The sequence below is a fragment of the Dermacentor andersoni genome, chromosome 7 (assembly GCF_023375885.2).
Source record: "Dermacentor andersoni chromosome 7, qqDerAnde1_hic_scaffold, whole genome shotgun sequence".
Lineage (NCBI taxonomy): Eukaryota > Metazoa > Arthropoda > Arachnida > Ixodida > Ixodidae > Dermacentor > Dermacentor andersoni.
In genome coordinates, this window is record NC_092820.1 from 147,134,291 (window position 1) to 147,161,182 (window position 26,892).

Here is a 26,892-nt window from a genome sequence, read left to right on the forward strand (position 1 = left end):
ATGGTATTCTTTTATTACAAACGAGAAAATTCAAAATTCGCGTGGTATATCGCTGTTATTGAAGATTAATTTCTTCGGTACAGTCAAGGCCGTTTTTACGGGCTGGAGAAATCACACGAAAAAGAGAGAGAGAGAAAAAAAAACAGGCACTGTTTGTGTTCCAAGCGTGTTCCTGCTTCTTAATGAGGAGGCCGCTAAATTCGCCGAGTTTTCAATCACCCTAACTAAAACGTACATTCTTTCTTTTGCAGCTCTAGAGACATTGTAAGGTTCCTATAATGACGTAAATAGCCACTAAATTACTTTGGTAAAATTTTTCAAACTCTTAACGGACTCAAGCAACCTTGACAAGATAAAGCGGAAAAAAGGTCAGAAGGGACTTTAAGAGCTTCAGATCCCAGGACTCGAGCCTTGCCTTGATTGACAACAATGCAGCCTATTGCAAAGAGGAGCGCTAGCGTCCCTAGAAAAATTCATTCAGACCCATTAAGTCCTCGGAAGCATTAGTGCTTTTGCGTGGGCTCACATCGTTGGTGTTTCATTGACCTCACTTCATGTGTCGCTACGTGATCCAGCCTTGCCTGTGGATTTATGGGAATCCTGTCGTTTTTATTCCTTCTGTTCCACGTTCTGATTGCGCTTCACGAACTTTGTGCCCGTGTACTAGCGAATTCTAACGATAAGGTGATCTGCACTTGTGCATGTTTCGCTCACGTATTTACTGTGGGCGAAATGTAGTAGCCGGCGACGCTTACGACAGCCAACATCTCCCGACGATCGCGTTTCTTTCTCTTTTTTTCTCTTAAAAGAAGAACTGAAACAAGTTACGTTAATCCAAATCTTAATCCACTTTAGGCAGTAGGCCAGGTCCGATGCCGTGGCTGTTCACCACGGGATTTCGCAGTGCGAGCCGCAGTAGGACCAGCGCCGGAAACGGGACGTCATCACTTGGTCACATGGTTTTACGTACCATCAGATAACGACGGACGCCGGATACTCCGCCTCATGGCGTATATAATGCTTTCGCATTAAAAAGTCGGAAGTTACAACAGTCGTGACAGTACACTGACAGGTGCGATGGAGGCCTGGCAGCAGTCATTGCCTGTGATGGTTACCAATCGTCCAGTTATCGTCACGGTACCGACGACCCGCCAAGCGCACATCGCTTTGAAGCCTCATCGCCTGTTCTCTTTCTTCCTTTTGCTCCCTTCTCGAGTTTCACCGCTCAACGGGAGAAGGATTACAGTTGTAATCCGCATCCTGCCTGCAGCCGATTGCGGTGCTCGACTTATGCTGCCTGCTTCCGTAACCCACTTAGATACGGTCTCTACTGCAGTTCACTTAGGCCCCTTTACTCCCCTTCTTCCTTATTTCACTCCTTTTCTCCACGTTAAATACGATCACGCCGCAAGGAGCCTCCTTCACGCATATTTCTTTGTTCATTTATTTGTTCGTTCCTTTTTTTCTTTATGTTGTCCTTTTTTTGCGTTGTTTCATTTAACTGTTTTTTTTTTCTGTCAGCCTGGGAACGTGCTTTGCGAGCGTGCCGCTCTTATTCGATTTGCGAGTCCGGCTTGCTCACCCGGCCCGGCATTGCAGGAATAAAAAAGGACGCTAGGAAAACGAGAAGCAAGTAAGAAATGGACGCGGGACATTGGGGAAAGCCCGGGTCGACCCTTCCTTCCTTTGTGAGCGAGTAAGATATGTGACCCTCAAATTAGGAGGGAGTTTTCGGGAGTGGGGAGCGAGGAAAAGGTCGGAGGGGGCGCTGCAGTGCGATGCCGGTTGTCGCGCCCTAGGCTGACATATGCGCGAACCTTCCTTTCGCTCCCTTTTTCTTTCCTTTTTACCCAGAAGCTATGAGGAAGGTTTTACAGAACAGAGGCAACGGGACAGGGCGCGCGTTTAGCGTAAGGACGTTCGAAAGTGTTCTTCTGGCGGGAGATTTTGCTTGCATTGGTAGGCTGTTGAGGTCCCGTAGGCTTAGGGCTTTGGGGAAAGAAAGAGGGAAACGGGAATAGGTGACTTGGCAAAGCCTTGTTCCCGAGCTCGAGCGACCGCGCACTCAGTAAGACAAAGAGCTGGGTTAAGGAAACCGTCGCCCCATGTCTACAGGGTTGGGAAAAGAACGGGAGAGGCTGGAAGAAATTGAGCGAGTTTTCTGTGGGACAAAGAGGGAAGAGAATACAGATCCGTAGAGAGGCTTGCCCGGCGGGCCAAAAGAGGGCGCTGCGTTGTGCGGTTGCCAAGTTTACGGGTGGCCTGTGCTGTACCTCTCTCGCTGTATCGAAGCCGTGTGGGGAAGGAAGGCTTGCTCACTTACCACCTTCTCCTTTTCTTATCCTTCTTTTTTTTTTCTAGATATGGCTTCTTTTTTTTTTTCGAGTTTTCCCATCGCGACGTCCGTCGCAGCTTCTTAACTACTGCCCGTTTATCTTTCTCTCGCCCTCTTCTCCTCCCCCTTTTCGCCATTTCTTGTTTCCCGTTTGTCGCGTTGCACGGGACAGCTTTAATGCGATGCCGTTTGTTGCCTTTCGCGAGCAGAGACGCGCTAGCCCTGTGGGCGAGATTAGGGAGAAACGGTCGTGTGTGGTGCAGGGCGCGTTCGAAGTGTTTGCTTGCCTCGTTAGGTCTGGCCTCGTTTCTCACCGGTCAGTGGCGCCGCTTGTCCTTGTTTTTTTGTTTTTTGTTTTTTTGTGCCTTCCTCGCGCATTCGTCCTTCTCGTTTTTGCTTTTTCTTTTTTCTTCTTTTCCTACGTTGCACTTTTCTGTCTTTGTTCTAGAGCTCCTTTGTCTTAACGGTGGCGCGTTGTAGAATGTTTTTTTTTTTTTCGATGCCGGTCCTGGCTGCGTGCCAGCCTGCCTTGGAGTGATAGGCGGTCTACTTCTTACGAACGAGCCGCCGATCTTTTACTTTCGCTTCTCTCTCACTTACCATCCCTTCGCAGCTACGTGGTATCTAGGATTAGTTTAGAACTGTGAAAAGATGCCTTATAGTTATGTTTCGTTTTAGATCTAACGAACTCATCCTTCATATGAAATGGCTGGCCTGCGAACTGATTAGAACGCCATTGCGGAAGCCACATTCTCCTTGAAACTGTCATGTGTCCGGCCAGCTCTCGAGTTGCCTGCGGCTGAAACAAATTACCGTATTGTAGGGAGGCGATTTTGTCACTGGCTTTGCGCGTCTCGGCGTCTGTGGGTCAGTTAGCCCGCACCATAATGTGTGTGTTTGCGTGTGCGTGTTCGTTGTAGTGGTCTGTAGAATGCGTAGTGTGCTCTCCTGAGAAGACTTGGTCAATTCGAAATTGGATGCCAAGTGGATTTGCCTCGTATGCATCGCGCATATAAGCACGACACCCCGTTTCATACAGTTGCTGCTTCTCCTTATGGAGATTGTATGTGCGGCGAAGCATGCTTGCCGGTGCCGTGCTAGAACGTTGTCTGCGTATTCCGTTTCGTACATGGCAAGGAGGGATCTGAAGCTGCCCAGCTCGTAGAAGTGCTACTCAGTTGGTAGTTTTTTATTATCTCGGACGCTCTCTATGTATTAACTGCTTCATATGTTATAACTACAACTTGCGTGGGGACTTAGGGTTTCGCAATCTCTCGCATTATTTGCGCGCCAACGTGCTTCCTTCCTGTAGACGACGTACCATGCTTTGGTCGCCAGCGAAAGTGTTCCGCTGTGGAGTCTGGTCGCAGAGACGTAACGCAACCGCTCGTCCGGTGATGAATGGGTCGTTTCACTTCAAGTGTCCCCGAGGTGCCATGTCGATCGACCGTCTCAGATTTTGTTTTAAAAGAGCGTGGCTATTTGTACTTATTTGCTCAGAGGGAATTCCCGAAATATGTTTCTGAACACCAACAACAACAACAAAAAAACAACAAATGTTTTCTTGTCACGTGACGTGCCTTCCGAATGTGTTCAATGGGAGCGAAACATGCTTCTGCAAGAAAATAATATCAAGTAGAATATATTGTCTAACTTTTTCACAACTTCGCCTACTATACCTACAAATATTTGTCTTGAATATGTAAGCGTGCTTATCAGCAACTTCGGTCACAAAAGGTCTCTTTGGAGCCTCGCATTCTGGCAAAAATGTACCAAATTGACAATTTTTCTTTCGTGGCGTAAAAGCCACCATTTGGTTATTGCAATCATCTTACTGGTTTGTGCAGAGCTGAATATTACATTATATTTACGTTAGCTCTTATAGACAATAAGGATTTTCTTAAATCACGCGCCAAATATACAAAACTTTTGCCTTTGTTCGATACCCACGATTTTTGCGATGAAGTACTACCCGCCTCGGCGGGTTAGCGGCTATGGTTTTGCACCGTTAAGCACGAGGTCGTGAGATCAAATCCCGGTCGTGGTGGCGGCGTTTCGATGGGGGGCGAAATGCAATAACGCCCGCGTACTGCGCGTTGGGGGTGCGTTAAAGATATTCTACTTTGTCAGTTACTGGCTTCAAGAGCGGCCGATCCACCCGCATTTATTTATTTACTTATTTATTTATTTATTTATTTATTTAAGACACCTTACAGACCCTTACATTGTGTGAGAGGGTTTACAAAATCAAAGGCATAAAAAGAAGAAGAGTAAGCAGCCTTTCGAAGTCTGGTACAAAAGATACGTCCCAGTGCAGGGCTTTCCAACATTACTAGAAAGGTGGAAACATGATCTTTCTAGTAATGTTGATATTGCGATTGTGCATTGCGATATCAATCGCGATGCACAATCTGCCGATTAAGTGGAGGCTGAACGCTCTTGGAAAAAAAAAATAGCCAACTTGCTCTTTCGTTATCGACTTCGTTTGTGTATCGTTCTCTCTGACGCGACTCCTTTGAAGTTTGCTCAGTCTTCGACGGTATGTGACACCGACTCACAGAAGGAGCAGCTCGCGGCCCAGTTTTCGCAACACTGCCGTCCTTTGGCGTTTCGTTACCGTGTCGCCCCCGCTTTCTTTCAATCCACTTCACTGCTGCACATGGAGGCGGGAGTTGCAGAGAAAACACACTCGCCCGCGGTGCTCACCGAGCAAGCGAAACTCGGATAAGCGAAACGACGTGTCCTCCTGTATCGACTGCCTTCGGTGTTCTTGCTAAGCGATGTTATAATAACGCGTCAAGATTAGGAGAGTCAAATCAAAAAAATAGAAAAGCAGATTATGTATCTCAAGTGCGGGCAGTTGGTCACGTGGTAGAGAGCGTGTTGATATAATATATATATATATATATATATATATATATATATATATATATATATATATATATATACGGCGTGCCTCATAATCAGAAAGTGGTTTTGGCACGTAAAACCCCATAATCTAATTTTTTTTGCTTTGATCTACTACTCTATAATTACGCGTTGATTTGGCTCCATCGCGCGCCGGTTTCATAATCGTGGCACGAATGAGGCAGTAAATACAGTTGGCGAAACGCAAAGAACGCTCATGTACTCAGATTTATGGGTGTACGTTAAAGAATCAAAGGTGGTTAAAATTATTCTCGAGTCCTCCACTACAGCCTGCCTCGAAATCAGATCGTGGTTTTGACGCGTGAAGCCCGATTATTCAATTACTCGGATAATTTAACGGAATAAAACACCTTCCAAGAAGAGAGACGTACACTCGACATCACGTAAAATGAGAGATTTGCGCCTTCGGCTTTGGCGGGCTAAGCTATTTCTCGAAGTTGTTTACCAACGTTTCGTGTGCACGTACATTTCATTCTGCGAAACGCGTTCGAAAATCGCGTTAGCCTTCGAATCCATCGATATATTTTCTACGCGCTTCAGTCTGTCCCACTAGCATATTCGCGGTTGCATGACCGTCATAATACATTGACGATACCATACCGATTTCGCCTAACCGACGAGACATCAATGAAACCTAAAAAAAAGATTTCTCTTCTAGTTCAGTTTCTCTACTTAGGTAGTACGTGCCGTATTTAATCGAATATAAGTTGAACAATCATTCTTTCGGGAATATTACCCAAAAATGAGCTATCGAACCTGCACTTCTGACCGAAGAATCTCGACGCGTGCTCGATCGTGAACAAAGCTAGCAAAAGTACAGAGCAAACGGGGTTCCTCCGTCGCGCCCCACGTAAGGCCAGTCCAGACATGATTCAGGCTGCCTCTAAGAAGCCCTGCATATCCAACGCAGCCGAAGGCGCCGAGGACGACGTCCTTTATGGTGTCGAGGACGCCTGCGAAACGTACGACGAGGACAACTTCTGGGGTGGTTGTGACGAGGATGCAGCATATGGCGTCGACTAGCGAGATTTAGTGGCCGCTAGCTTACGCTAAATAACGGTGTGGTCATCTTCAAATACGTTCATGTTTTTTTTTTTTTCAAAAAGAAATGGGTTGACTTTTGATACACACACACACACACACACACACACACACACACACATATATATATATATATATATATTCTATTTCTCGGCGAGTTAAGTATATACGGGTCGACTTTATTCGTATAAATAAGGTATGTAGTGATTTCGTTCGTTTTTTTGTTTTTTTTTCTCTCTCAATGGGTGGGCGACGTGGAGTGTGCGCCTCGTGTTCTACGAGCCGCACGAATGGCGACTTGCGACAAAGTTGCGACGCATTTCCCGTCCTCCTGCGGCAAAATTCGACATTGCGCAGTTGGCTGCCCATAATCGTAACACCTGCAAGACTCGACGAAGTTCGCCGCCTATACTGCGTTTATCTGCTGGTGCGAAATTTTTCAGTTCTCTTTTTCTCTCGCTTTCTCTGTCAACGAACGACGTGGTGAATATGCCTCATATATTTTGCATGAGCCGTATGAATGCGAGTTTCGTGAAGTCGCGGCAGACTTGCGACACATTCCGGTCCTTTTGTGCAGACTCGCCGGAGAGCCTTTTTTCACAACGCCTCGCTGTCTCAATATAGCCGTCTCACCTCCATATGTCTTCTCCCTTGGAGACGCATCCGAATATTATTATTTCTTTTTTCGTTTGAGTGCCTTGAGTGTTTGTAAAGCTGTCGTATGTTTCTCCTCCTATAATATAGTCTGCACACGTCCTTACCGCCAACTCCAAATCATTCTTTTCTTCATCCGGCGAACCCGAGCTGTAATGGGGAAAAAAGGGGTACGTCATCTGCTCGCTTATGAAGCCGCTTTTCTTCGACAAACAAAACTTCTTTTTTTATTTTCCTTGGTCCCTGCTCGCTCACTGCTAAGTAGTCTCCTCGAGACATGGCTCCGCAAAAGGAGCGAAAAAAATAAAAGAAAGAAAGAAAGCACGTGGAGCTCATTTAGGAGTAAAAAAAGAAAAGGAAGTCGGAGTGGTCTCGAGGGAAGTGGCAGCGTAGCGCGTTCGAAGCGACGAATAAGAGGTCTTCTTTTTTTTTTTTCTGGATAATGCATCGCCGTCGTAGCAAGCTCAGAACAGTTGAAGGAGCAGATGTAAAGTCGCATTAATCATTCCTCATGCATTTGCCCGTTTTCCCCGTTTTTCCTCGTTTTCGAGCCGCTCAGAAACAAAAAGAAAAGGCGTCATCGTTCCTCCTGCGGCTATGTATAATCGACGAATTCATAAACATGCACTGATTAACTTTTTAATTACTTACCTTGTGGCCCATATTGCCATTTACGAATCGCAGGAATCGCACGGGTTTCGATGCATAAGCCGCGAAACTTGCGGTAAGAATGCACCACCGCTGAATTTTTGAATGCGTAAGCATTTCTATGCCTACGCAACGAGGAAATCCCTCCGTCTGTCACGTAAGACGAAAATCCCTGTAAAGAAATTATTGTGTAGAACAAAATAAATTTGAAAGGAAAAGTGTTGGCGGTGGTTAGTTTCGAATCTACGACTCCACGCTGAGAGGCCGAGTGTCTTACCCGGTGGGCTTAACACCCACGCCTGCAGAAGGCGTATATGTCTGAACCATATGAATGTGTTCTACAGGCGGTACGAAACAAATGTCGAAGGCGAACAGTTTCTGTGAAGGCTTTGTTGAGAGATTTGGCCGATGGTGGAATAAAAGCCATCTCTAGGATCACTTGTAGAGCCGACTTGAAGCATTGCAGACATTGGGAAGATCCTGATTTTGTGAAAATTTAATGCCAAACACGCCACATCTACCTGCGATGCGTTTCGGGGGTCGCAGGATGCACCTTCCGTTGGGGCGTTCTTTCGCCGACCGACACCCGCCGTGGTTGCTCAGTGGCTATGGTGTTGGGCTGCTGAGCACGAGGTTGCGGGATCGAATCCCGGCCACGGCGGCCGCATTTCGATGGGGGCGGAATGCGAAAACACCCGTGTACTTAGATTTAGGTGCACGTTAAAGAACCCCAGGCGGTGAAAATTTCCGGAGTCCTCCACTACGGCGTGCCTCATAATCAGAAAGTGGTTTTGGCACCTAAAACCCCATAATTTTCAATTTTTCTTTCGCCGACCGAAATGCCACAGATCTCCGAGGCTCATGCTCTTCACGTCGCGCGACACACAGATAATCAGTCAGTAAGTTGATAAGGATGATAAGGGGTGATTATGGGTTATATGCTTCTCGATAACGGTTGATAATGGTTCGACGCGGATGGATAAGGCGCTGAAGAGCGATACGGGCTTATAATGATCGGAGGAATTCTGATAATGTTACTAAGCGCCGAAAATTATTAAAGGTCCGATGTAAGTCCGATAAAGTTGATAAGACCATTAAGAGTTGATAAGGGTCGGATTATGACCGATAAGATTGAGTAGGGCAGATTTAGGCTTGATAAGGATGGTATCTCTTGCGATAAGCTTGATATCGAGCGATAGGGGCTAATAAGGCTCGGATCGAGCTCGATAAGGTTAATAACTGCCGTTGAGGGTTGATAACGGTCGGATCTAGTCCGCTAAGGTTGATGACGACTAATAGAGGTGTATACATGTCGGATCAAGTTTCACAACATTGATGATGGCCCCGGGTGCGTCAATGTGATGAAGTTGCGCAATGCTTACGCATGCATACTTAGACAACTCCCAGGGGAAGTTATTTGTGAATTTTTTCATGCGCTGCCGTTTTGTGCATTGAAGAACGAAACTGACTGGGACGCCAATTAATGTATTTTGTCGTCAACTTCGGGAATTCATACATCGAAAATGGTGTCATCCTGAAAATTAATTCGGAGTGGATACGCCTTAAGAACTAACCGTCTACAATTCGTAAATTGCCATCTACATCGAAAAGTAATTTGAAAATTAAGCATTTATATTAAAGCGAAAGCTTTACTGGCCGCGAACTTACGATTTCACCGTGGCTGTGCTCCGAGGAGGCACATGACGTCACAAGGCGCGCCTCGCCGCGGATATTTCTCTCTCTCTCTCTCGCTCTCGCTTCCTAGTCACTACTGCGCATGCGCCACTAGTAGCACCGACCCACAGATGTTCCGCCGCTGCGCAGCGCCGCGCCTTACCACCGCCGCCGTTTGGTATGACGTCACAACGCGTTCCTCGTCGTTGCGCTCGCCTCCGCTCGCTTCGCCAGCTGCGTCGCATGCCTGATAAAATGCCGGAGGATTGAAAAGGAGAGCTCGCGTGCGCCGCAACCACAGTTGAGGTGGTAGTATGGACAGCGACAATTCTGATAAGCAGGAGGAGGACTGGAATCGACATCGGAACGAGATGAAGAGGAAACGAATCGCCCAGGAAACAGACGAACAGCGCGCCGACCGACTGGATAAACGCCGCAACATAGCTAGACACCCAGACTAACCTGGACTTGCAATCAAGATTAACCAAGGCTAACCATACTATGCCTTAGCTTTCGCTACGTATATCCTGGCATAGCCGAGCTAAGCCACCGCCAATTTTCTAAAATAATTAATCGATTATGCATTTACATTTCTCGACGAAGTAATGTGCGCATCTTTCAGCAAATGAGCTGAATGACTAGAAATATCCTGTTATGCCGCAGACGTTTGTTGAGAAGTCCCTATGATCTAAAAAAAAATCGCCGGTATTATTGTTGCAAAGGGGCACGGATAAGGCAGCACAGTTGACGCGCGGCTGTCGCGTTGATGGCGATGACGATTCCTAGTGGCAGCAACTTTAAAACATGGCGGCGCAAAATAGTCACCTAGCCTACGTGAGCTAAGCAGGTTCGAATATTTATTCCGGTCTAGCATTTTTCTTGTCTCTACGTTGAGTTACCTCTTTTACCGGCTTCTCTCTATCCTTTTTATTTCGATGTTATTCTTAATGGTCTCTTGTTCATCTCTACCGCTCACCGCTGCCATCCGCGTCGAACCCTAGTACTTCTTCAAGGTGGACGTTCCCCACGGTTCCAACTGCGCGAGTATCTTATCATTGCCATTAGAATGTGCTGAGTGATGTTGAATACACAATGTGCCGACTTGTGTTATTGTTATGATTCAACATTATCTATGTGCAGTCCGAAAGAAAGCTTGAATCTGAAGGACCTTTAAGTCTTTCTACTTCATCAGGCGAGTCGCCACTCCTGTCTAACTACGTGTGCGGGCGACCTCCCCAACAAACACATCCTCCGCTCAATCTCAACCAGGGAACGTATTCTGTGTCGGTCACTTTCGGCGCAACTATCGCCTTCGCGTGACGTAATGTTCAACCAGCCAATCGGCTCGTCTGATTTGGCTCCGCCAGCCAATCAGGCACGCGCTCGACGGCCGAAAGGCGGTACTATCGCCGAAAGGGATCGCCGCAGAATGCATCCTCAGAACGTGAGCTGCTCGCGCTGATTCTCTCATCCACGCTGTCCTTTTGCCGTCTCTTAACGTCACACCCCCCTCACATCTTTGTTAACGCGATAGCGTTACTGATGGGCTTCACCCACTTTGAAGGTATCCAGTATCTAACCGAAAAAAAAAATGTGGGCATATCTCAAAGTCAGAGCAGTCTTAATGCGGCGTCTCGAAACGCTATCTGTCACGAGGGAAGAATGCGAGAAACTGGCGCATGATGCACGTGCGAAACGTTTGAAAGAGCGACTTTGGCGCGATGTAGGAGCATGGGTGCAATATCTGCTCAATGGTTGGGTCGTCGGCTATCTGTGCTTGAAGAGAGAGGTTCCAATCCCACCATCGGTCACGCATTTCTTTATAGCAACGTAGATGGACTTCACCCAATTTTGAGGTTATCTAACAAGAAAAGTCGAAGGTACGTCGAACGTACGCGTGAAGGCTTGGTAGTGCGCGCGAAATGGTAGAAGCTTGCAAGAAATGCGAGGTACCGAAACGTATAACTTCCATGAATGAGAGCGCGCAAGGTCCCACGCTCGCGTCCAAGGTCCTACGCTAGCCGAGGCTTCACAATTTTAAGTACGCGGTCGCATACTTGGAGGGTTAGCTGCGCGGTTGTTCAGGCATATATAGTTTCCTTTCTGTTTTGTTTCGTCGCTCGTTACGCTTTAAGAACGTTCCGTTGCAGCGCACATGTGTCGTCTGTTTTTCTCAATTCAGGTATTGTTCTCTCGGCGGCGCCCGTTGATTCTGTGGAATCAATGAGCGTATAGTACAGTATTCTACAGTACAGTGTAGTATAGTACTGTATAATGATAGAGGTTTTAAATACGAAAGGTACGATCGAGATGAGATAGGCAAAATGCTAGATAGTGATAGACGTAGTCAAGCGCGATTAAATCAAGCATGCTAGTGGGGGGGGGGGGGGGGGGCAGCATTTGTCCCCGCCCCGTTTCGAAGGGGATGCCAACATGCATCGCCGTCATCGAAGCCCGCGATCCACTGGCGATGTCGACGCCCGCGACGCCTTTCTGCAGCGTACACCCGCGCACGAGGCCTAGCCGCGCATCTTCGGGGTCGCCCCCCTCCATTTACCCTTGAAGGAGAGATAGGCAGTGTCGTTGCTCTCGGCAGCAGCGTCGGTAAGCCGCCGATGCGCGCGCCGCCATTCCCATTCGGCGACGCGCCGAGCGCCCGTCATGCGGGCGCCGAAGCAAGCGCTTCGCGACGCGTTATGCTTTTGCAGGCTGGGTGGTTCCGGTTCGGTGCCTCGGTATGGAAAGGAAATGCGGCGAGGCCTTGGCGTTGCTCGCGTACGCTTATTCCGCGCGCGCGTCACGGAGCCGTTCTTCTTTTCCAGCATCCAGTAATATATCGTTTTTTGTTTGTTTTTCAAAAGATGAAGCGCCAACAGTGACTGCGCTCACTAAGAAGGAACAAAGACAGGACAAGGCGCTACTTGCAACTGTTTATCGAAGTCAGAGGTGGCTGATTATACAGCCATGTGCAGAGGGGGACGAGAAAAGAGGAACACTGGTCATGTGAATGCGCACGCGCGAAACTAAACTTTTGTTTACTTCAATGTTATAACTTTTCCTTTCAATTTCCGGAAATATTTTCTTGTTCGCTCTCCCGTGTTTTTTAAAGCCAAGCTTTCTTTCCCTCTTCTCCTGACTTTCCGGGCGCTGCTGCTGTGATGGGGTCTTGCCGTGGGTGTGGCTGGGTTTCTCGCAACACCACCAGATGGCGCTCGCCTCCGCATATCTTCGGCCGGCGCCCGGATGCGTAGCTTGTGCGTGTGGCACGTGCTGGGCTTGCTTTCGTGTGCGGCAGAAAAATGCAGTTGCTGGGCTTGCGGAGGTTGTGCGCGCTGGGCTGTGATGGCGTAAACATTACAATCGTTTCTGTAGCCGGTGTCAGGATTGGGGACTCAATCCCATCGTTCGTGACCCGTTGTCAAGATTGGAGTCCGGCATGAATTAGAAGGTAGCTGCCCATGCCGTCGTCCAACTTATCCACGCTGAGGACGTTGATGAAGGGAAGGACTGCTTCTCATCGAGAACGAGGAATATGGGTTTATTTACAGTATTTACATGCAGTTCATCAGTCTAGCATCACTGCGAGAGAAAGTACGTCAGTCTAATATGACTGCTTGAGAGAGTGAGCCGAGCATCCGCACAACAGCGGTTTATAAACACTCGGTCCCCCCTCGATTTCAAGGTGACGGAAACGTTTGTCCAGTCATCGTAAAGAGGCCGCCTCTCCACGGGACGGTTTACATACGCACACGCACACACACAGACAGGTTCACGATCCGAAACCGACATCACACGAACTTCGTAGAACTCGGAGCTGACCCACGCAGCGCGGCCAGGTAGCCATTGTCTTGCGTCTTGGTCGGCGCGTGGGAAGGGGCCCCCGTCGACGTTACCGCGGCAACTCCCCCACTCATAGCAGATCAGGTCCGCGTTGGTGGGTTCGGTAACAATAGTTGGCCCGCCGAACGCATTCAGTCACAATGGTAGTTTAGTGACGCCGTGGCTAGAGGTTTGCGGCGGCACTCTAGGAAACGTTGACGCCCGTTGTCGCAACTGGCTGGCAACACTTGCACCTAAGCTGGGCCGTTCTTAACACCGGAAGAGAGCGCTCGGAGCTGGCGTCTCAACAGCGTGCTGGTCGCGTGTGCAGAAGGAGCGCGTTAAACAGGCGCCAGCAAAGCGGCTCCAAACCGTGCACTCGGCGTTGCAAGGACAGCCAGGCCCGAAAGAAGCGTCGCGCGGAACGGGAGCGTCTTTCGCCACGCAGCGAAACGTGGTGTTGCAAGAACTACGAACAATGACGTGCAACAGTGCTTCAAGCAAACACGTCTCCCTTAGTGTTCTGTGGACTGCGCAGACAAACATCAGCGCTGCACGCAAGGTATCGCTTAACATCAACTCACCGCTCTCGTGTTAGACGAAGCGATGAAGAAATTACACATTGGCAGCCAACATCACAGCTGATTATCGTCAATGAAAGGAAACAAGAGTACGAAGCTTCGCTGGCATCGGTTCCCACAGTGCGTGGGATTCGCATATTTCTTTTTTCTTTCGTTCGCCCATTTCTTTTCTTTATTTTCACTGTTGTTCAGAGATCTAGATAATGCGAAACACCTGCGGTGGTCGAAAAAAAATTAATTATGTGGTTCTGTGGGCCAAAACCACAATATCATAATGTGGCTCGTCGTAGTGGAGGAATCCATAATATTTTTGACCACCCGGGATCCTTTAACGAACACCCATGGATTGGCAGACGAGCCTTTTCGCTTCTTTTCGTACTTTCTTTCTCTTCTTTTTTATTTATTTCTTTTTTCTTCTTTTGCTTTATTCCAACACCAAAGTGCAGCGGTCGTGGCGGGAATTCGATCCCGCGACCTCGCGCTTCTGGCAGCGCGACCCTATTACCCGCTAAGCCACCATGGCCGGAGCTTAGTGGTTGTGGCATCCTGCTGCTGTCACGGGTGTACGTTCAAGTCCCAGGTTCGATCCTGTGCCGCGGCGTCCGCCGCGGAGTGGAAAAAAAAAATAACGCTGGTGTTCTTAGATTTTGTGGCACATTGAACGACCACGTTTGGTCCGAATCAACCCGGAAGTAGGCCTCAAGCATAGCCGCGTCCCCTTCTTTGCATATCCCTGTTTTACGTACGAGACGGAAGAGTCTGTCAGCAAGAGAGGAGGGTTCGGGGACGTTAAAGCTGCGTGCTCGGTGGTCGTTCCGAGTCCTTTGCTTAGCGTGATTCCTTCGCGAATGTGTCAATTAACAGTGAACGAAGAGAGCGTCACGGGTGGTGCGTGGACGCGTGAGAAAACAACTCCATCCTAAATATCGACTAGCGAGCATCACCATCATCGCGCCGTTTATTCGCGTTTATCTCTCGTGCCCGGAATGATCTTAAGTCCCTTCAGTGTACAATGGTACAGCGCCGCGAACGATTTCAGTGCGCTGCTTTCAAGCGAAGCTCGCTCTGTCTATCCCCCCCCCCCCACCCGCGCCTCCCGGGGGTATTTGCTGTGCCGTTGCCGTCGTCGGCTGACTGGCCGAGTCAACTTGGCCGAGCAGTGATACCGGAGACAGATACCGGCGACAGTGGCGGTCACTCGGGGGGCCGATCCTGGCACCATTGCACGATATGTGTGTCCGAGCTAGAGTTTTAATGCCGTTCAATTTGTAACACATACTGTTGCTGGAGGTAGCGCAATCCTGATAATTCTATCGCATCACAATCGCCCAGGAAGTAAAACAGCCTCACCGAAGAGGTTTTTGAAATAATGCCGCTATACGGCGGAGATGACGCGTCCTAAATGCGAAGCCGGACTGCCGCCATCTTACCGTGAGCACTATAAAGCAAACGCTTTTCTTCCCACTTCATGTGGATTTAATATGACCAATCGCTTCGCGGATCCTGCTCGACGTCTATATATTTGTATAACTGGTTTTAGATTGAAATTTGAACGTGTTGCCAAGGTACGGGCGCGTGAGATCGGGATATGACTGGCACGTCCGATGGTAACGATGCATATCCCATTCCTCAAGCGTTGCTTCAGGTTCCTCATAGCACGATCCTTCCAATCTAAGTAATTTCGGCGTGGCTTTGAGAGCGCGCCTTTGTTCCAGTCAGAACCGAGTTAGTTGTATTCTATTCAGCGTCACTTGAAAACTCTCCGCGCCGCATAAGTAGGGTGGTTCGACACAGTGCATCTTGTTTTCCGAGGCGCTCCGTTTTTAATTCGCTGCTATCTTCGCGTGGGAGTTAAACCGAACGCGACCGTGTCGACAATTTACGCCCTCCAGAGTATACGCCTCTCTTCGCTCGCGTTTTCCCGTCCGTCGTACACTTCGTGTAATTTGTCACCGGAACTGCAAGCACCAGCTGCGTAACACTTGCCCCCCCCCCCCCCCTCAGCGACTCCCCCCCCCCGCTATCCTCTTTCCACTCCCTTCACATGCATAACGCCGCTATGCGCCAGCTCCGTCGCTCCCAGCTTTTGGTGGAAGACGCGCCTTCGTGTATGCCGCGTCTCAGGAAATTCGTGCAGTGTAGTCATAGGCTTGCTCTCGTCGCGTCAGCCAACTTGGAACGAGAACTATAAGAAAGTCGACTCGCCTACCCGTGTCACGACGCGAGCATTTGGGAACGTCGCTGATTCCGTCCTTGACGCTTCCGTGAAGTCAGTGTCACGCATAGTGTCACGCTTAGGCTCGTTCGCAAAGTGTACACTTAATTTAGTACTCACTAAGGCTCAGGTTTACGGGTGTAAAACACCGCCTGGCTCGCCCTGGCACAAACTGGCCCATAATCGGAACTCGCCGACCTCAGACTCGTTAAACAAGTGAAGGTTACCCCTTTGATAATCTAACCCTGACTCACGGAAACCACGGAGTCAGTCAGTCGGGCTCGCTGAGACTAGCGGAATCACGGGCTCGAGGCCAGTAGAGATTGTGTGGATGCGTAGCCAGATTCACTGGGAATGGTATGGACTCAACTCTGCGTAGAGTCCAATGGACTCATTTGTAACCACGTGCACCTCGTACTTACTTGAACTCAGTCAGACTCCCTAACTAAAGCACCGACTCAGTGGGACTCACATTCTACTCAGACTTGCGCCCTCCTTCTACTGGCCTCTAAGGCCTGACTTAAAGTTGGAACTAATGGCTCGCAGGTATACTACATCTGCTTGAGAGCGAGTTGACTGGTGCGTGAAGTTTGCCAACGTCAGGCAAGAGAAGATCAGCGGCCGACTTTGGGCGATCGCTTCCTGCGCTTATAGCTACGTTCTCGTTCCAGCTACGCGAGTTGACGCGGTCCGGATAGGTTCGTCTGCGCTGCGCAGATTTGGTGATGTCCCCGTGCTTTTTAAGAGAGCAGCCGAGACTTCCGACGCCTCTCGCTTTTTTGTTTTTATCTTTGACCCGTTAATATTTTCCGCGAGCGGCGTGAGCCGAGGCAATACATCTTGGAAAAAGCAAGCTTTCTTAACTCGGCCCGCTGGCTGGCGTAACGCACGAGAAGCGCTATTTGCTTCTCTTTTCTTTTATGTGCCCTGATGGGAAAGCAATTAGCGAAGGCGACCGTGCGCCCTTCTACTTCTTAACTAGCCGTCGGGTGTTTTACGAACACATGGACGAGTGATCTGTTCCGGCCACCTGACTCATTTCAGCAGAAGGCGTCTCCAGATGACCTGTTACTAAGCCATGTTGTTCAATGTACGAAACGAATGTAGAAGAAAAAAAACGATGGCGGGTAGGGGGGTCCGTTGCCCGTCTTTCTTTATTCTTTTATTTTTCTCACTAACTTGCGTATATTGATAAAAGCGGAGACACCATCTTTCTGCGTTTCTTTGTTTTCTGTGGGCTGGATCGTTCGACGCAGTCTGCACATTGAGCATGTTTCGGCGCTTTCAAGAGAAGAGGAGGGGGTGGGCACAGGGGGAGGGGAGCGGTTCTGTAGACGCATAGTGGTACTTTGTGCGAAGATTAATGAACTCGCTCAGTCTGCGATCATTCGCATTCGCTGACCCACGCCACCGCTTTCGAGCGACGCGGCGCGTCATTCCTGAAGTGCAGCGACCGCTCGACATCGTGCTTCGCTCGCAAAAGCTTCTTTTGCGCGAAGGTTTGCGAACGGGTGCGTGGGGGAAGCGCGACGACCACGTTGTATCGAGTTCTTTTTCGACAAGCGACGCCTCGTACGGTTATCGATTATTGACTAACGAGGCTCCAAGGTCAGCTAGCAAGAAGACCTCGCGCTACTCAGAATTCTCCTCTTGAAGATTTCGAACTTAAACACCTATGCACTTTTGTGGTGATCTGAAGGGATTCGTCTTGGGGGAAAGCTCCCTTAGAAGCTGCGCCTTCTAGCATCTGCAAGCCTGCAAGCCAGGGTGACCCGAAGGAGCTTGGAAACCTCCTCTCTCGCGCATGACTGCTCGTACCTCTCTCGGCTCTGTCGCCGGTCGGCGCCGCGCTGGCTTCCTGTCGCTCCTTTCTCTGCTTCCTTTCAGTCCTCTCCAACATGCCGTCTTACCTGGCTTTCTTGTCGCATTTACCCGTCACCTGCGCTGTCCTTTCATTCTGCGTTTTTGCATATCGCTTCGCGCACATGTGTATGTGTGTGTGTTGTTAAGAATGGTTGTGTGCTAGCGCGCGTGTGCTTCCGCCTCCTCCCCCCCCCCTCCTGCACCGACCCTACGAATTCCACTAGCGCGCCCCAACCACCGCCGTGCCCCCCTCCCCCCCCCCCCTTCCACCAAATAGAGAGACCCCTGGGGGCATTTTTCTCGCTGCTGTCCCGCTGCCTAGCTGCGCGAATTGGGGAGACAGGAGTTGGGAGGGGGCTCTTTGTTTTTAATTGGACGAACGAATAATCCCGTTAGGTCGCCTCTCTACGAGCCCCTGACACCGCCATGTCTCGACTCAAGAACGACCTCCCCCCCCCTTCCTCACGCACTCACGCGGCTCACCCTCTCCGACTGAGCCACACTCTCACCCTCTCTTCTTTGGCACAGCCGACTGTCGATCGCTCGGGCCAACCGGACAGGGGAAAAAAAGGCGGCGGCTCGCTGAATTCGACTTCCCATTTTGCCTTTTTCCCGGGTTCCGGATCTTTCCTCCACCATCACCGCAGCATCCGTATACTTTTACTTATTTTTGTCTTCTTCAGAAAACGCTCGTGGAGCTGCCGTCTGTCTTCAGCCTTCCTTCCGCCTTTGTTTTGATTGTTTAGTCGGTCGCTTGCTTCGTGTTTCTCGCTTTTAACACGCCTCTGGGGGATTGAAGCATGCAGAGACGACTTGGAGCGAACGAATTTACCCTTTACCAACAGCCTCCCAGGCCTTTTTATCTTCGTTGCCTCTCTGCATAGAGAGCTTATACCGCTCTACGCAGGAGTGTGATAGAAGGAGTGGGTCACTGCCGTACTCTTGATTTTGAAGCTTCGTCTTGATCCTAAGACGTATGGGGGGAAAGGAAGAAAAAAGATTAGAACATTAGACGAAAATCTCTGTCACGAGCATATAAAAAGGAATAAGTCCTGACGCTTATAACTCGCTCCGCGGTAATCAGACGAAGAAGAAAGAACTGTCATAGATGAAGTTCTTACGCAAGCGCAGGACACTCAATCAAATGTTGCGTCAAAGCGCGAAAAGCAACGCTTGATTGCAATGAAGTCTGTTTCCTTGTCGATTGGACTCCTTGGTTTTATCCGGCGATGTTCTTTTGGTTTGTTTCTTCCTCTCTTTCGTTCCTTCTTATTTTGCGCGTTGAATTGAGCTGGCTGATACATTTCGCAACTTGAAGGTGACAGTGCTAAATACAACACGAACGCGCGAGGAGACATACACAGCACCGTGTTTATCACCTCTCGTCTTGGTTCTGTTCCTTGGCGCTGTTAACTTCGAGCTTCTTTCATTTGTATTTCCGGATCTCTTGGACGTGGTAACGCGTCCATAGTGGAGTTGAGTCCTCTTAGCCTTATTGACGTTTTGCATAGCCTCCGAGATCAAGTGGCCCGTGCGCAGTCTTATCTCAGAGGACACCCTTTGATCCGCACCGTACCGGACCTATTCTCTGTATTGCGCGGCTTAAATCAGTTATTTTCATTGTGTGTTCTGATGGCAACAAAATGAGTATCTCACGTCAGTGCTTTTGCTTATCTTCTGAGCTAGCCGGTTTAGCTAGCTGGTTAGTTAGCTAGTCTGCAAGCTGGCTAACTAGTTGGTAAGTTAAGCGGGCGCTTAGTTAGCTAGCTAGTTAGGTGCTTGCCAGATAGCCAATCAGTTACTTAGCTAGATATACGACGAGCTAGTAAGTGAGTGAGTTGGTTAGCTAGTAATATGATGATGTAGTAGTATGCAGGCTTGTTTGTTTGCTACAAGTTAGATCGCTAGTTAAGCATGTACTTAGTTATTTAGCCACCTAGCTAGCTGGCGTAGTTACTAGCTACTCACATAAATTTTAGGTGCTCATACAAATCAGTTTTTGCGAAAAGCCATTAATTATAGCAGGTGGCTTGCGTAAGCCATTTTGAGTGTGTCGCGGCTCGCATTCATTTACGTTTCGAATGTACGACAGTGAACATATAGCGAAGGCGCAGATTTGTTTCTGAAATAACACTTTGCCTAAAAATACTCTCGTGACGAACTTATTCTTTGTGCACCGCACAGATTCTTGCAAAGAGTTTTGACGTGATCTACAGTTCTTGTGTTGTCTCAGTAGCAAACTGAAAGGAAATGTACGATCCGCTGTCGACTCCCTTTGTGGTTTTTGCCACTGGAACAGTTGTCACTTCGTCGCACTGGTAGCCCGGTGGGTTTTAGAGGGCAGCGCTTAACCGCCCGTTCCTGCGCTGAGCGTCGGCGTCGTCCCTCGGCGTAACTGAGCGAACGAGCACAGCGAAGGATGAAAGAGCGAATGCGGGTGCAAAGACGGCGATAGCGATGAGAGCGCGTGAAGGGAAGCGGAGGAGGAGGGTATGACGAGAGCGTGAGAAGAAACGAGCAGTGCCGCGCGCGAGGCGGGCTCTGCTGCGACAACCGCTATGATACGGCGTGAGAGTATCGCTGTTCACTGATGTTAACCATCTGCTCACCGATGACGCCATCGATAAGGCATGCGGCGAGCGCGTTCACCGATACCATATATGGAAACAAAGCGCTGCATGAGCGTAGCTATGTCGGCGGCGGCACCTGCTGTGAATCACGCCCATACGTCACCCACGCGATGCATCTCGCGATTTCCCGATTAGCGAGGCAGTTGCGCCACAGTTCGCTCCGTTTGCAACTTGGCACAGGAGACAGATTGTCCGCGCCAACCAATGTATCGCGAAATGACCGCACGTATAGAAACTGCGCTCAAATTTCGCATTAGGGAGTATCGTAATCGTTGGTGAATTTTTTTCCCGACTTAATTCTGAATCCGTGTATATATCTGCATAATATATAATCTGCTTAAAGCGTGCAACATTAGAAAGCCACTACATCGATATTGGTATTGGCGTCTCTCCGAGTATTTAGCTTGTGGCAAATTCACGTTTAATGACATTATTTTACTTAATCAGTAACGTAGTCATTTCATGGCACGTATCATGGTCACCCACTTGCCATGGGCACCCACTGCGATATTCATTGCAATCAAATCTCGATATATAGAGAACACGGATGTAAGGCACTATCGGACATAACGAAATAACGTAACATTTTATTTGGTTACGCCTTTACTTGAATGCGTATTTTGCTGCTAACACAAGAAGCGAATATATGATGGCTGGGCTGAAATTTAAGCCACGCGCCACTATATATGCAGATTTCGTGGCGTCTGCATTACGTTTCAGTCTGCATTCGCCCTTTCTTCTTTCACTCCTTCATATTTGCGCAGCAACTGGGCTTCAACCCGAACCTGAAGGTGAGCCTTCAGGACCTGACGGCCCAGCTGGAAGAAGAGATGGCGTCCGTGGCCGCCGGAAACGCGTCCACCACGTACGCGTTCGCGCTCGCCTCGTACCAGCACGAGCTCAAGCACCTGAAGTGAGTGGCCACGTTCGTTTTTTTTTTGGCCTCAGTGTCAGCTCTGGCATATATATATATATATATATATATATAATTTTTGATCAAAGCTCTGCTTGTGGAGTTGTAAGGGTTTTTGATCGCGTGGTGAGTGGATACGACCGTGGATAGAGACCGTGGATGGGGTGAATGTTCGGCGAAGGATTTTGAATAAGGAGAATTGTGGAGAATCTGCAGAATCTGTGGAGAATCTACTAGAAATGTATATAATCTACTGCGGTGACTGCAGTGTCGAGTTGACTGTGGGGATGAAGATGTGCCTAGGGCAATGAGGAAAGAGGGAGGGAGAGGGCATAGATAAGCAAAAGGCAAGGAGGTTAACCAGGCGGAGAGGATAAAGGTGGATGTGTGGTTGTGAGGGGAGGAAGTTGGGGGAGAGGAGGGTGCGTGCAGGGAGGAGGGCACCTTTGGCAGTTGCCTGTTGTGTAACACAGATATACACGGCTAAAAGTGAGACGCACTTTCACGACAAAGTCCTTTTTTTTTTTAACGCACGTCCTTGCGTCTCGATGACACGCCCGGGTGAGGGGCAGCCTGCCAAAAACTGTCGAAGGTGACCGTCAAAACAGGTGGAGCGGAGCTCACGCTCTTGTGAACCATTACTGGAAAGTTTAGGTTAGATCCAAACCTTACCTATCTGGTTACGTTACGTTGGACAAAAGTTAGCTAAAGCAAGTTCGGGGTTAAAACAAAACCTAACTTAGCCTAACCAATGTGGCTCGTGACAGTGTAAGCTACGTTTACTTAGGCGGTCACGTTTGGTGGTATCTGCGCAACGTTTCTTTGTTCTTAGTTTTCTTGTCGTTAAAATCCCTTCGCGTCTTTTTTTTCTCTCTGCCACCTTTATTTTTGGCAGGACCAATTTCGAACAGGCTCGCGAGGAGCGCGACCGGCTGCGAGTAAACGTGGCCGAAGCCAACGCGCGATCCGCGCTCATCGCCCAGGAAGTGGACGAGCACCACGCCCGGATGGAGAAGGCCTCCGAGAACCGGCTGCTGTGAGTTCGGCTCGCATTTCGAGCGTTGCTTCTCGCGCCAAATGTCTACTCGGTGGCGGCATCATCGTTCAGAAAAAAGAAGGAAAACTGAACTTCTGTTCTCAGAATATCTTTACCGATGTAACTTCTGATTTAGAATGCAACCGTTTTCATTTACATGTGTCTGGCTGGTTTGCGAATGATAACGTTTGCTAACGTTTTGTCAAGTTCTTTCTTTTTTTTTCTGTATTGAGAAGCCTGGGGGGGGGGGGGGGTTGTAGGCTTTTCTAGTGACGATTCTGCTGTCATAAATTTTGACTTATCAAGGGCACTTACAGATATGAGGTCCATCTGCAGCCGCGAGCTCTGGGTCGTCCTCACGTATATGCTCATTTGTGACATCGTCAATGCGCAGTAAAGTGCTACGCAGGGTGTCCTTTTTTTTTTTAGACCTCGCAGGTATTTTTAAAATCGCCTTTGTCAGCCGGTAGCATGATTACAGTCATTGAGTTTGATTACTCAAAGAGGCGGACATTACCCGCACGATTAATCGAAGTGCATGCACCACTATCTAAGAAGGGTCACTAATTACCTTTTTTACAGCGCATGCTGCGCCGTAAGTGCTGTATTCGCGGGCTTCTTTCACGCTCGGAAAAACACTTTTATGTAGCACGTATTGAACAGAAAGGCGTATCGGGGAGTTGTTGTTGCTCCACAATTTTCTCATTGACACTTTTCATCTAATTATAATATCGAGGAGCTGAATAAATATTGATTAAGACTAATTATGTAATTAGGCGGAATGTAAAAGCAAAAAAAATAATTTGAGTAGGTTTAAGCGACGTCAAAACAACAATTACCTTGGTTCTGCCCAGCCTACGTGGCATTTCCATATCTTTACTAATCTTGATGCGTGACAGTTGAGACACACCACCCTGTTTATACATATATGCCGACTATACGCGTGCACATATCCGCCCCGTGCAGGACCCTGGAGAAGCGCCACACGGAGCAGCTGCGCGAGGTGACCGAGGAGCTGCAGCGCGAGCGGGAGACCACCACGCTGCAGCTGACGCGGCTCCGGCAGCGCAACGAGGACGAGCTGTCCGCGCTGCGCGCCGACGAACTGCGGCTGCGCGCGCAGCTGGCCACGCTCGAACAGGTGCGTCGCGGCCACGTGGTCGCGGGGCTTGACTGAGGCCTGACTTTTCTTTTTTTCGAAATGTCTGGAGAGGTCTAGTTCTCGCCAGATGTCTTCAATCTGGAGGGGGTATTCTGGAAAAGTCCACCTAGTGAACTATCCATTTCGGCCGCTGCTGATTGGATGCAGCTGTAGGATCGAGGAGGAGAAGAGCGGCCCTAGCCAATCAGCAGCGGCCGAAACGGACAGTCTGCCAGATGGACTCTTACAAAATACTCCCCCCCCCCCCCCTTCCCCAGTACTACGTTCCGCGGTCGGGCAAGAGGGCAACACGTGCTCGGATGTCGTGTTCAATTTGTGCCCTCTATTTTTCGCATACGCATCATTTAGACAGGGTGCGCATTCATTGTCTGTCCCGTTCAGCCTAGGATGGTATACCGTAACGCGACAAATTTCGCCACGCTGTTGAAATTTTCCTCCGTCGGTTCAACCGCCTTGCAGGATGTGTACGCTATGTCCGATTGGGCACAAAGCGCAAGCATGGCGTAGTTTTCATTCCGTGATAGAACACTGTGACGATTTCGCAGTGTGAGCGAACGAAAGTACCTTTGCGGGAGTTCGCTGAACTAATGTTTTCCCTTAAGAACTCTTGCCTCTCCCTGGCAGTTTGGTGCGGCGTACTCTGTGCAGAGTAGCAGGTCATCGCATACTTGCGTAGACCGAGTGGTTTGCTTTCTCCCCTCGTTTCTCGATTTTCATGTCCGGGATAAATGTATTACGTAATCCTTCCTGAACGAATATTCAAAATTGATGGAACGAAACGTTGAATTTAGTGTAAAAGAACTCTCGTGAGGATATGATGTGATAGCACATGAATATGAACTGAATAAACATATATAGATACGGAAAGGCCTTCGCGTCGCATGACCATCGGGCCGCTTCCGGGTTTCCAGGAGAATTGCCGTCTGGAACTGGAACTGCAGGAGTACTCGGAACGGTACCGCGAACTCCACCGTCTGGGCGAGAGCCAGCAGAAGGAACTCGAAAGCGTCGGCCAGCTGAAGCAGAAGGTAAGCAGACGACACTTCTGCCGACGTCGAAACTCGGCCGTTGGAACTATGCGACTCGTCTTTCGCGTATAAATGAAGCGCACCCATGTTGTACGCTACCGTGAGCCGCGGGCTTAACTTCTTAGCATCCGCGTGACTCCACAATCAATAAATCAATCGACTTATTACTTTTTTTTTCTAGAGGAACGCGCGGATGCCGCTTTAGCGATACTCAGTTCGGTGAATAATGACGCCTTGCAACTTCCAATTGAATATTTCCATTTGGAGGTTTTGCCGAAGTTCACACTCGTAGCTTGACGGGGAATATGCAGAGCAGGCTCTTCTGGAGCTTACTGTAACAAATCTCTGTCGTTGGCATTATCCTCGACCTCATGAGCATGGAGGGGCCACAAACGTGAGCGAAGCTGTGGTACGTACTTGTTTCTTTATAGTTAGGGGACACCGAAAAGGGCTCGTTATTCGCGAAACTCGAACATAACTTGTACAACTCCTTTTTTTTTCTTCAGGCTTTTTTGTGTGTGTGTTTTGTTTTGTTTCTCCCCTCAGATTGCGGACTTGGAATCGGGCCAGACGTTCCTGAACGACGAGCACTACCAGAAGATCCTGCAGGAACTCGAAGTCATGCGCAAACAGAACAAGGCAAGTTAACTGCACACTTCTCGCTCTCGCCACCCGTCGTCTTGGCGCCGTGTACGCATGGTGCGAGACGGCGCCATTTTTCGTGGCCGCCTCGACGTGAGATCGCTGATTGATGATTGCCCAGAGACGCCGTGGTTTTTTGTTTTTCTCGGCCCTCGTGTCTCCAGCCTGAGCTCCATCGCGTTTTCTCATCAATCAGTCGACGAATAAATATTTCTTTTCTGATCACAAAGCGATGATGTCCGAAGTCGACGAGCGCCCTTGTATGAGCCCTTAATGGTTGCAAGTGTCACATTCGAACGTTAAGAAAACAAAACAACCAGAAACAAACAAACAAACCTAACAACACGAGGCCGCATTTTGTTTTGATTTCGGCTTCTTTACGTTATTGTTTTGACATAACGTTTACCGACAAGTGGCGCATGCCGCGTAGATTCGTACGCTCGTTACTAGTGGGAACCCCGGCGCGAGTATTAAGGGGAGCCGCAAGAATGGTGGTTCAGCCAGCATGACGTGATGGCTAGCTAGTAGATGGATTTGCCTAGCGTTCGTCGTTCTTTTGTCAAACGGTTTTTGAAGTTCGCAAATGTAACGTCTTGAACAATGCAGTACCCTTACGGATGCAGCTACTCCTAATGAATGTGCGTGTGCTCAGAAACATATCGCCTTCCTGCGCCTAGAAGAAAAAAAAAACGTGACTTCTTGGAAATTTAGAAATGGAAAGCGTGATAGATAAGGCGACAAGAATGCTTGTAGCCGCGAGCAGGAAAAATGGACAAATCCGTGCACAGATCATCATCAGTAATTGTTGTTGGAAACTCCATAGGCCGACCGGCTCGCCTGTGGGAGGTGCGTGGTTCGATCCCCCACCGCCGGGCGCCCACTGGTCTATCGGGAGCCAGCAACTGGCCAGGAGGCGCTGCGAAAATTTGATTGTCCTACTAAGATATGCAGAGGCCGTTCGATGGGGACAACGAGGAAACAGTGCGATATCTGCAACGCTGACAGACGCGCGCCCATGTGAACTTCCGATAACGCCCTCCACATCAAGCCAAGTTCATTCCGTAGCAGAGCAAATTTTAGGGAATACATGCGCTCATACGTTCTAGCTCGTCGAAGCCTAGTCAGACGCTGGCCACGGGTGCCTCAGAATCAGCGGTGAACTTGCCGACGCGCGCGCGTCCTATCAAAAAAAAAAAAAAAAGAAAGAAAAATCCGCCGCCATTCCACCCTGTGGAAGTGGTTGTGCACGAAGCTGTGGCCGACGTTAGAGAAGCACAACCGACGTTAGACAGTCACCACCACCACGAGCGACGTACGTTAATTAAAGATAAAAGTACTTGTCTGTAAGACAAGTCTGGAAGACAATGGGATGAGTTCACTTGTGTGGGACACGTAACCGTTGACTGAAGACCGAGGCGTCTCCCGTTCGACAACGACTGATTCCTTTGTCCTTGTCTGCGTCCGCTTCGATGCGCGCAGGAGTTGAAGGACAGCAACGACGAGCTGACGCTCGAGCTGGAGACGCTGCGCCAGCAGCTCAACTCCGGCTCGGGTTCGCGCTCCTCGGCGCACGGCAAGCGGCACCGGCGCTCGGGTTCCTGGGTGTCCGACTACTCCCGCCAGGGGGGTCTCAAGCGTCGAGGCAGCGAGGCCTCCTCGTCAGGTGAGTGACGGACGGCTATGGTCGGGGCCCGGTCGGGCGTCCGGTACAACGTCGAGAACT

General features: G+C 49.2%; 1 protein-coding gene across 4 annotated transcripts in view; it reads left to right on the plus strand.

Moving 5' to 3' along the window:
* LOC126534485 (ninein-like protein) overlaps nucleotides 1-26,892 on the plus strand; it is a 496,791-nt gene that overhangs the window by 437,547 nt on the left and 32,352 nt on the right. For all 4 annotated transcript variants that reach the window (XM_055072238.2, XM_055072241.2, XM_055072240.2 and 1 more), the window contains exons 9-14: nucleotides 21,153-21,301; nucleotides 22,197-22,337; nucleotides 23,304-23,478; nucleotides 24,411-24,527; nucleotides 25,074-25,166; nucleotides 26,649-26,832. In XM_055072238.2, the coding sequence (XP_054928213.1) occupies nucleotides 21,153-21,301; nucleotides 22,197-22,337; nucleotides 23,304-23,478; nucleotides 24,411-24,527; nucleotides 25,074-25,166; nucleotides 26,649-26,832 (859 nt within the window). The remainder of the gene's footprint in view (nucleotides 1-21,152; nucleotides 21,302-22,196; nucleotides 22,338-23,303; nucleotides 23,479-24,410; nucleotides 24,528-25,073; nucleotides 25,167-26,648; nucleotides 26,833-26,892) is intronic.